The sequence below is a fragment of the Myotis davidii genome, unplaced genomic scaffold, assembly GCF_000327345.1.
Source record: "Myotis davidii unplaced genomic scaffold, ASM32734v1 scaffold1104, whole genome shotgun sequence".
NCBI classification, from domain to species: Eukaryota; Metazoa; Chordata; class Mammalia; order Chiroptera; family Vespertilionidae; genus Myotis; species Myotis davidii.
This window is the reverse complement of record NW_006294679.1, coordinates 53,414-64,670: the sequence shown is the minus strand read 5'-3', so window position 1 is coordinate 64,670 and position 11,257 is coordinate 53,414. Positions and strand designations below refer to the sequence as shown.

Sequence of the window (11,257 nt, the reverse complement as noted above, 5' to 3'; positions counted from 1 at the left end):
GGAAGAGAAAAAGGTATCTTCTTGTGCTTAAATGTGCATCTTCTTGTGCTTAAATGTGAGTATTTAGCTATAAGTGTGCTTGTATGCATTTTCTTTGTGCAGACTATCTTTTAAAGCTCTTTGCCTAGTTTTTCTATATGCAAATGACTTCTTAATACTCATATCAATAGATTGGATTTTTCCCCTTAGATGTAAACTAATTTCAAGATGCCGTTATTTAAAATCAATGGAAACAACTACTTTAACATGTTGAAACCAGGGGAAAGAGCGAGTTTGGACTGCATGGCTGCGTAAGACTGGCTTCTCTGCTCTCCCCCAGCTCCGCCGGCGTTGGAGCCTGGCCATCCGTGTCACAAGCAAACAAACAAGCATGTGCTGAAAGAGGCCCGATCTTTGGTGCCAGAGACCCAGCCCAGAGGGAATGAGACCTGTCCGCCTTCCGGTGGCAGAGTCCAGGGCAGAGCCTTCATCCTGGTGCAGGGAGGGGGTCATGCGACCCATTTTTAAAGAGGCACCAGTTTTAAAGTGTCAACAGAACTCCTGACACTTTGCTTCCTTTAGAAGGCTGACTCCGCCGGTTGAGAAAGAACGTGAGAGGTTGAGGCTGAAAAGAAAGGAGCAAAGGCGGGAGGTGACCGTGCTTGGCAAGGGTCAGGGTGCTGAGGGGTTGGGGAGCACAGATTACTTCCCTACCTGGGACCTGGTGGAGAGGACTGAGGCCATGTTGTCCAATAGCTCGAATGTCATGCTAATGAGTTAAATTTTTTAAAATATATTTTTATTGATTTTTAGAGAGAGGAAGGGAGAGAGAAACATGGATGTGAGAGTGAAACATCTATTGGCTGCCTCCTGCACATCCCCTATTGGGGATATACTCCACAACCAGGGCATGTGCCCTGACCAGGAATCCAACTGGCCACCTTTTCATGCATGGACAGTGCCCATCCCACTGAGCCACACAGGACAGGGCTAATTTGTGTATTTTTAATTTTGGAGGACTTTTATGTTTTTGAGGAAAGGGATGTTAATATGGAGGCCCAGGCAATCTATACTAATAAAAGCCTAGGTGGCCCTCACACACAACATCGTCACAAGATGGCCACTCTCACAGCAGAGGCAGGGCCTGGTGGCTGCTCCACGCCATGAGGCCTGGAGGTCCTTCAGCTCCGTGCAGCATGGAGGAGGCAGGTCCCAGCAGAGGTGGCGGGTCACAGCAGGGGAGGGCAGTTATGGACCAGATGCTCAATGCAGGAGCTGCCCCTTGGTAGTCAATGTGCTCTCACAGGGGGAGCACTGCCCAGCCAGAAGCCAGCTCATGGCTGGCAAGCGTAGCAGCGGCAGGAGCCCGCCTCCACCGCAGTGCTAAGGATGTCTGATTGATGGCTTAGACCTGCTCCCTATGGGATGTCAGTCAGACATCCCCTGAGGGCTCCTGGACTGTGAGAGGGTGCAGGCCAGGCTGAGGGACCCCCCTGAGTGCACAAATTTCATGCATTGGGCCTCTAGCAGTAAATAACAATGATGAGGAAATAGCTAAGCCAAGCATTATTTAAATATTGACTTGGATCCACAACTTTACGAGGGTCTAAGATTATGTGGTTTTTACAGATTTGAAACTGGATTTTCTTAATAATGTACCTAAAACATTAAACAGTGATGTTTACAGAAATGTTTTTACATGAAACTTCAGAAACTTTTCTATGGTGTAAAATTACACCATGATTCTCCCCTTCTTCCCTGTATTGGTCTCTTGGGTTTTACTTAGACAAGGAGTCACCTCACCTGTCTCAGGTCTCAGAGGCCCTGTACCATGGAGGCCCCTAGGGCCCAGGGCTCTCTGCCGGGTGGGAGGTTGGGGGGCGGGGGGTCTCAGCCAGGTTAAGGTAGACTTTACTGTTGGAACAGCTGAGTTTTATCTGAATTTTCCCAGTTCTGAAATATTGGCTTAAATTTTTAAAAACACAGGCAGGCCTAAGAAAAGACATGTGGTCTAGAGTCACCAATGTACGTATATTATAGTGTTTATTCTAGGCATTCTATACAAGCCAAAATACTTAAGGAACTTAGGAATAAATCTCATTGGTCTCAGCCTTCATCCTGTAGGGAAGAGACAGACAAGACTCTCAGGATCGCACTCTGAGGGTGAGAAGCAGGGCTGCTCTCCCAGGCGCTGACGGAGGGTGGGGAAGGGGGTGTGGTTTACAGGATGTAGGTGAGAGATGAGTGTGGGTGGGGAGGCAGGTGATGGCTAACCTTGTTTTGGGGAGATTTCAGAACTTTTAACTAAAATATAAATTTGTATTGCCAAAATTGGAAGACTTGGGTTAAGAATTTTAGAGATTTAAAGATCAATCTTGATAGGAAAGGTGGTCTTTCCATTTTCAAAAACAACTTATATCCAGAAAAACCACAGTGAGATTTGAAAAACCATAAAAGACTACTTTGTAATCACTTTTTAAGACTCAAGTGAAATAGCCAACATGCTGTTTCAGTTTATTCAGGATCCTTCTCTGTAGGAAGAGGAAATTAGATACAAGATCCAGTGAGGTCTGTTCATTTCTTTGAATCTTAATGTTGAAATCAACTTGCTTTTAAGCAGACAGATGGCTTGAATTTAATACTCAGCAGCATATATGCTGAGAATGATCAGAAGGTCATGTGGATTAAAGTAGTATGTCAGTTTCTTCACTTTTCCCGGTGGGGAAAGGGAGTCAGGGCTAGTAGCCCTGACTGGGAATCGAACCGTGACCTGCTGGTTCATAGGTCAACCACTGAACTACGCCAGCTGGGCAGGAATTTTATCTTAACAGCCTTTAACCTGCACATTAGGAAATTGAGAAATCTTTTAAAATAAATAAAAAAAAGCAGTGTGTATGCTAATATTTTGTTTAATTTATCTTTCATATAGTACCACATCAAATTACCCATACAAATCAACACTAAATAAGTAGAGCCTGTGGGAAATGAGAACCCATTTTTTCATTATCACTTGGTAATGACAAACTCACCAGCCTACTCGTGGAAATTTCCTGATTCATCATCCTAATGGAATAGCTCTGAGGCCGTGGCAGCCTCAGTCCCCCTGCCACTTAGGTGGAGAAGGATTACTGTGGGCTGCATGGATTTCATGCTCTGACAAAAAAACAAAAAACAAAAACAATACATGAAGCCAAAGGAAAAAAACCAGAGTTGCAAATTTATCTTCACCAATTATTTTATACTCCTCAAATTTTGTCTTTTAATAATTTTTTTCCATGACAATAAAATCAAATTATACTTATGGGGACTATCACATGCCTTTGGCGTGATTACTGAGCTCAGTAGGAGCTCAGTGAGCGGAGAGAGGTGGCTCACAGGCGATTGCATCCACCATGTTGGAATCTTCTTTCTGCATCCGGGCCCCTCCTGTGCAATGGGGTAAAAGCACTGCCGGCTTCATGGGTGGGAAAGGTTGGTCAGTTTGATATCTAATTCTGACACATGAGAAGCATCTAAGAGTGTTGCCTCTTTATTGTTTGTTATTTGCTCAACAATTAAAGTTTGTTTTTATAATTAAACGAGAGGCCGGTGCACAAATTCGTGCACAGGTGTGGTCCCTAGGTTTGGCCGGCAATCAGGGCCGATGAGGGCTGGGATGATCGGGGGTTTGCCAGCCAGGGGGAGGGACAGGGTACAGGAGGTTGGCTGCCACCAGCCCCAAGGAGGGAGCCAGCCCTCGGCCCCCCAGGGAAAGGGGCCGTGTCTGCCACCACCCACCTCTGGTTCCCCGTCCCAGCCCAGACCCCAAAGACGACGGTCGCCGGGCCTGGCACAGAAGGAATGGACTGTGTTGAGTGTCTGCCCCCTGTGGTCAGTGTGCTGTCATAGCGACTGGTCAACTGGTTGTTCTGGTCGTTCAGCTGTTAACGGTTGTTTAGGCTTTTATATATATATATAGATGTGAGCAGATGGCAGTGGTTTCCCCAAGTAATGTGAGAGTGTGAGCTGTAAACTATAAGAGAGGGCAATGCAAACATTTTTTTGTTCAAAATGTTTTGGTCCTCCCCACCCTCCCATTTTAAATATAGCAAAGCCCTGGCCAGTGTGACTTGGTTGGAGTATCGTCTCATGCACCAAAATGTACCCATTTCAATTCCCAGTCCGAACACATGCCCAGGTTGCAGGCTTGATCACTAGTAGGGGGTGCGCAGGAGGCAGCCAATCAATGTTTCTCTCTCATTGATTTTTCCATTTCTCTCTTCCTCTCTCTCTAAAATCAATAAAAGCATATTTAAAAAAAGATAAAATAAATATAACAGAAATAGTTTATCTAAATTTATCATCCAGAAGGCTACATTGGAAGAGGCATTTGACTTAATAAACCTTATAAAGAACTTTTTATGATTGTCTTCAGTGATTCAAAGGCAGTATGTGATCTTTATCCAAAATATTTTTGTTAAAAGGCATATATGCTTTATGTTAGCTTTTTAAAGATAAATTTAAGTAAAACACTCACCAATAATAAAGATCATTTATAGAGTGCTTAGTGTGTGCTAAACAGTGTTGTAGGTATTTTACTTATATCAACTCATGAAATCCTCACAAGCATCCTGTGGGGAAGGTTCTGTTATTGTCTCCGTTTGTAGAAGAAGCTGAGGCGCAAAGAAGTTACATAACTTGCTGACGGCTGTTCTACTGGGGAGAAAGTCCTGTGCTACGTTGTCTCGCTCCAGAGCCCGTGCTTTTAACCAGGCCTGTATGTCACTAAACGTTCCGATAGGAAAGAGTAAAAATTGATTAAATACAATGCCAACATGTTAGCAGGGAGTTGTGTTAATGCAAGAATTTGCATAATATTAAAGAGTTAGTGTTTTGAAGTTTACCTCTTATGCAAATATCAATTCATTTTTTCCTCTTTTAGTTTTTCAGTTATGGAACGGAAATATTATATCAAAGCAGTGACACTTTTCAGTCTAAATTCTTTCCACCCCTTCAAAAAGCGATGCTGCCACCTAACAGTTTTCAGGGGAAAGTGGCCTTTATCACCGGGGGAGGCACTGGCCTTGGCCGTGGGATGACCACGATCCTCTCCAGCCTGGGGGCACGCTGTGTGATAGCCAGCAGGTGAGTCCCGTGAGGTGCCTGAGGCAGCCGCTCCTGAGCCTCAGGATGGAAACAGTCTGCCAGAGTTGTTTGCTTTACATCTTACCTGCTGTGACACATCCGCTCTGTTATTAAGTCAGTCTCCTTGGGAAGCCTGTTATAGCTTGAAGTAATGATGGATCCTGGAGCAGCTGATTAGTGCATTTCCCAGCCACAGGGAGGGAACTTTTTTGGACATGGAGTTGAAGCTGAAAAGTACTACGTCGAGGCTGCTTTGCTCTCGTGGGAGTGATTGTAGTTACTGCTTCAGAGGGCAGCTGTGTGCGGGGATGATGGATATAGTCCTTCGTGTCCTATCAGATGGATGATATTTCACACACCTGTGGTTGTGGGAAGGGTGAGGCTACGTGGAAGGAGTTTCTCAGAGGTCTGCCCTGGTTGCTCCAACTGTAAGTCTAGAGCTTGAGAGATGGGCAAAACCTCCCCTCTTCTGTTTTGAACAGTGCAGACATTGGGAGGAGGTAGTCACAGTGTGATTACAGCTGCTGTGCAATTTACAAGGGCCAAAGGAATTGCCTTTGATGAATGCAAATTGGCCAGACCGTTTTTGTTTTTGTTTATGCTGTAATATTTTTAAATGTGGCAAATCCTTTTTTGTAACACTACATAACCTGCTGGGGCTGACCAGCAGACCCTGAGCAATGGATGTTTATGATTCTGACACACATTTCTGTGAAAGGGAGGGCTAAGGGACTGCCTGGCTGAAGGAACCAGACAGCTCCATTTGCCTGCCTCCTCCGGCTTTTATTGTAGCAACAGCTTAAACTAAAATGAACTGTCAGACACGATCAGCAGGATGAGCACCCTTGAGAAGACACGCGTCTGCAGTGTCCTTTAAGCAAGGACGTCTGAAGACTAAGCATACCGATTCCAGCAAACACCCGGGGCCAGACTTGTTTGGAAAAGTCAAGGCCGGGACAGCCGCCTTCAGCCAACTCCCCCTGGAGGCCCTGACCTTTTGGAGAATCCTCCTTACAGACATTCCAACCAAGCCCCGTGCTTCCCCACAATAATCGACACTCACGGTTACTTTTTATCTTTCTTTCAAGAGTATGAGGTCCTGAATGCACACAATGCACTATGTGCATCCGTTTGGTCTGAAATCTACTCTCACAGAATCTAATCTAGAGGGTGGTGTAGGCTTACATTTACATGGATGTGTTTTCTTTCTAAAGCAGCCTTGGGAACCTATATAAATGATTGTAATTAAGGAAAAAACCTTAAACCTATGAGCAGATGTAAAATAACTGGTTTACATGTAATTCAATACATTAGTATGTAAATTTGTTTGAATCAGACTTTTAGAAAAATGCTTTCATTCAAACTGATTTATTTGTAGCTTTTGTATATTCTCAAAAATGCATCCTTTAAGCTTTAGACTGTCTTTGTGTTCTAATTTGTGGAATTAAAAAGAAAAAATATGTGACATCATTTTAGAACTCATGCAAAGGATCCCGTGTGCTTGTTTTTAGGAAGATTGATGTTTTGAGAGCCACTGCAGAGCACATTTCTTCTCAAACTGGAAATGAGGTACATGGGTGGGGTTGTTCAGCGCGACTCAGGAGTCTCCGTAACTAACCTACACGCGGTCCTGCTTCATGCATCAGAGCAACGCGGCTTCCTTTGTCTGTTACTTCGCAGGTTCGGGCGGTGCAGTGTGATGTGCGGGACCCTGACATGGTCCGCAGCGCCGTGTCGGAGCTGATCAGCGTGGCAGGCCTCCCTGACGTGAGCGTGGCGATGCGCCCGTGGGTGCGGGGGTCCCCGTGGGTGCGGGTGCGGGTGCGCCCGCCGATCCCTGCGATGAGGTGCGCAGCGCCGCGGTGCCTCCGAGTGGCCGGCGCCGCTTAAACAGGCCTGATCAGAACCGCCAGCTGCCAGGCCTCCGGGCTTCCGCAGAGCAAACAGCACCTCCCGTCGGGGTGTGACCGCCCAGAGCCCTGGGCCGGAGCACAGTGTAGCTCACAGGGCTTTGGCTGCCTAATGACCTTGTTCGTGTCTGTTGTGGAGAATAATACAAACAAGGAGCCCACGGGCCCAGGCTTCTCGATTCACGTGGGCAGGCTCTCAGGCTGCGGGGGTGGGGGTGAAGGTAAGGGGTGGGCGCTCCCCGCTCCCGAGGAGGCTCTTAGGTTAGAGACAGCAATGATACCGACTGCCCTGGCGCGAGGCAGGGCCTGCACAGGCAGAGGAGACACAGGTCAGCAGCAGGAGTGTCTCTGGGTGAGTGAAGCAGAAATTAAAGATATTGTAACTGAGATCCCTTGAAATAAAGTAGTCTCATGTAGGTGCTCACCCCTCTTTGTGTCCTCAATAACAGACTGCACCCTGGTTTGAGAGGAGAAGTAGGATTCAGAAATTTGGAAAATGACAGGAGGTTTTCACAGGCTCAAGTCTCGGTGTTGCTAGCAGACTGTGGTCTTACTGTGTTCGTCGGGTTAACACGTCTCAGGGGTGATGACCCTCCTCATCTGACTGCCTTGCTCCTCTGCTAGGTTGTGATAAACAATGCAGCGGGCAACTTCATTTCTCCCACGGAGAGACTGTCCCCCAACGCCTGGAGGACCATCACGGACATAGTCCTGAACGGCACGGCCTTTGTCACCCTGGAAGTGGGGAAGCAGCTCATTAAGGCACAGCGAGGTGGGACTGTGCGTCTTTCCGTCCCCAGCCACCCTGCGTGGGCTTGTGGGCAGCCGGGGTGGACAGAAGTCAGGGCAGAGTCCACCCCGGGACAAGGCTGTCTCACAGAGGGTCCTCCCTGTGCTGGGGTGAGCTGGGTCCGTGTCAGGAGCACTGGGCCATGGGAGTGGCCAGCTCTCCCCCATGACCATCTGGCTGAGCTGGGTTTTCAGAGGTGGTCGGAGCGGGGAGGGAGAGCGGGGGAGGGGGAGAGGCACGCTGGGTGGAACTGGCGCGTTGCCAAGGGAATTGGTGTTGATTCGGATGGTAATTTCCTTAGGCTCTCTGGAAAGTGCCTCATGAGGGAGGGATGGTTGGGAAGGTTATTGCAACCCAGCAGGGGAATGGGGGTAGCCAAGAGGAGGGGACCACTGGAGGCTGGTTTCTTCTTGCACGTGGACCGATGGATGCGGGATAGTTCAGGACATTAGAAGATCAGGCCATACTGGGCAGATGAGGGTTCTGCGTGGTGAGTGGGCGGGTGAGGACAGCCATGGAAGGCTGAGGGCTGTCGGTTTACAGGGGCTACTAGGAAGACATTTGCGTTTAGTTTGGGGAGGGGTGTGGGGACAGACAGCAGGTGCTGGAGAGGCCTCAGCTGCCTGTGTGTGTGCACAAGTCTGTGTGTGTGCATGTGTGCGTGTGTGTGTGCGCGCGTGTGTGTGTGTGTGAGTGTGTGTATGTACACACTGACAACTCCTGCACGTTCTCCAGCCGTCACTGAAATTCAAACCCAGGCCACCCATTCCCCCACACAAAGGGGATGTGATTTAGGTTGGAGTTGGAGTGATTTTTATGTTTTACTTTATTTTCAGAAAGGATGGGTGATGGGGACGGGAGACAGCACCTGGCTGAGCCCTCTCTGTCCCTTCTGCCCCAGAACCTTGGTCTCTGGGCCTCTTCTCCCTCCATCGGACCTTCTCCACATCTCACTCATTTCCCCCCCCCCCCCGCCCTCTTCTCTGTTCTCGGTTTCTCCCGCCTCCATCTCTCATCACTGTGTTTCTTGTCTCATTGTCTCTCTTACAGTTCAGCCACCCGGTGAGCCTGCCTTCTCCCTGACTCTCCTTTCTTCTCTCATTAATGTCTCATTTAAAAACAGACTCGGATCTATTTTTATTCCTCACATTGAATTAAAATTATATGGGCTTCATTAAAAATATATTCACTAAGACTTTTCAAAGGATGGAAGCCCGTTTTTACTCTTCCAAGATTCCTGTCGGTCATAGCTTCTGTGGCCGCGGGGTTCACGGCCTGTCTCCACGGCCTGTGGAGCTCAGCACACGGGGTCTCTCCGGGTGGAGCCCCAGCCCAGGAATGTGGGTGTGGTGGCGTCTGAACATGTCAAAGTGTGGGACCCCGGGGTCCCGCGAGAGCAGCAGGCTGGTGACCTGTGAGCAGAAGCATCGAGGTGGTTGGGCCGAGGAGGGCGGGAGGCGAGGGTGCTGGCAGCTGGAGGGCACGGCTGGCAGGCGGGACTTGGGGAGGCATGCCTGAGGGCCAAGGACTGTGGCCTGAGCGGGGCCGGGCAGCATTGGGGATGTGGCAAAAGTAGGTTTCTAAGCAAAATTAACAATACTCAACAAGCAAGAGACAGGAAGCTCCTGAAGACACCCGGCACGGTCAGCGAGGGCACGGCTTCTTTGGGGAGGGACATAGAAAGCACCACGCTGCGACCCACTCATCGCTAGGCTATCCTGGTCAAGTGTGAATAGCGGTAAACAGTGAGAAAAAGAATACCTCATTTTATTAAAGAGCTGAGAGAACTTGCAATGAGGGAGACTGACAGAGAGACTAATATGGGGTGTTATTTAAGAATTAGTCGCAAAGGACATGGGCAGGATAAATACTGAATGTTTGATCCCTAGATCAAAAGAAAGGAGCTAAACCTTACAATCTCACCTCCATAAGTCTGCTACCCGCCCGCACTGTCCATGGTTATCGCGGTGTCGCCGACGTGTGCCCTGCACTGCACACACATGCCTGTGACTGCCCTGTGCCTGCCGGGCTGTCCTTCCAACCCGCACCTTCCCACCTGGCCCCCAGCCTCCTCCCCGCAGTCTGGCTGTGTATCTGTGAGTCTGTTTTGGTTTTGTTTGTTGGTTGTTTTGCTTGTAGACTCCGCATGCACAGGAAATCACAGGGCATTTGTCTCTCTGTCTGACTTATTTCACTCCGCATAAGACCAGTGACTAGGCCAGGACTTCCAGCCCGTGTGCCGCGAGGGCTTTACAACGTGACTGCCTGACTATGTGGTCAGGCACTGGCTTCTTTCCCCTAAGGCTTAGGTTGTCCGATAAAACAGTGACAACAGCCAGCACAGCAGTAGCCATCCTGTGTGAATTAATCAAAATTATACCTTTTTTTTGTCAGACCAGCAAAAATGTAATATATTTTTTGCTGTGTTGTAGAATTTTAGTAATTAGTTTGTGTGCCATGAGATGAAAAAGGTTGAAAATTGCTGCTCTAGGCCATCCATAGTGTTGCAGATGGTAAGATTTTATTCTTTTTATTCTGATTAATATTCCATTGTCTCTATGTGCCACGGCTTCCTTATCCAGGTGTCTGTCCACTTAGACGGCTTCCACATCGGCTGTGATCAATGGCACTGCATGAACACAGGGGTGTTTGTCTTTTCGAATTAGTGTGTTCATTTTCTTCAGATATATTACTAGAACGGGAGTCACTGGGTCACATGGGAGTTCTATTTTTAATTTTTTGAGGCGCCTCCATACTGTTTTCCAAAGTGGCTGCACCAGTCTGCATTCCCATCAACGGAACGTGCACGAGGCCCCCCTTTCCCCGCGCGCCAGCACTTGCCTTGCTGATTGTTGGTAATCGCCATTCTTGCAGGTGTGAGGCGGTGCCTCCTTGTGCCTTCCATTTGCTTTTCCTGGATGGCCCTGACACGAAGCATTGTTCATGTGTCTGTTGGCTTTCTGTGTCCTCTTTGGACAAAGGTCTCTGCCCATTTGTTAATTGGGTCGCTGGTTTGGGGGTTAAGTTATATGAGTTCTCTATATGCTTTGGATATTAACCCCCCATTCGACATGTCCTCTGGGAATGAATATCTTCTCCACTCAGCGGCTGTCTTTTCGTCTTGCTCACAGTTTCCTTTGCTGTCCCGACGGTTCAGTTCGGTGCAGTCCCCCATGGTTAGTTTTGCTTTGGATGCCCTTGCTGAGGAGACCCGCCCAGAGAGACGCGGTGAGAGCCTGCGGATGTAGCTGCTAACTGTCCTCTCCATTCCAGGAGCAGCATTTCTCGCCATCACCACCATCTACGCGGAGAGCGGGTCGGGCTTCGTGGTGCCCAGCGCTTCCGCCAAGGCCGGGGTGGAAGCCCTGAACAAGTGAGTCGCCCGCGCCGCTCGGCCGTTAGGCCACGTCCTCGAACCTCTCCCTCCCCCCGTGGAGCATGCACTACCCTGTCC

General features: G+C 48.6%; 1 protein-coding gene across 1 annotated transcript in view; it reads left to right on the top strand.

Annotated features, from left to right (window-relative positions):
• DECR1 (2,4-dienoyl-CoA reductase 1, mitochondrial) overlaps nucleotides 1–11,257 on the top strand; it is a gene marked incomplete at its 5' end in the record, with an annotated part of 15,454 nt that overhangs the window by 1,357 nt on the left and 2,840 nt on the right. The window contains 5 exons of the mRNA XM_006769043.2: nucleotides 4,901–5,103; nucleotides 6,615–6,672; nucleotides 6,784–6,870; nucleotides 7,638–7,785; nucleotides 11,077–11,176. Coding sequence (XP_006769106.1) covers nucleotides 4,901–5,103; nucleotides 6,615–6,672; nucleotides 6,784–6,870; nucleotides 7,638–7,785; nucleotides 11,077–11,176 — 596 coding nt within the window. The remainder of the gene's footprint in view (nucleotides 1–4,900; nucleotides 5,104–6,614; nucleotides 6,673–6,783; nucleotides 6,871–7,637; nucleotides 7,786–11,076; nucleotides 11,177–11,257) is intronic.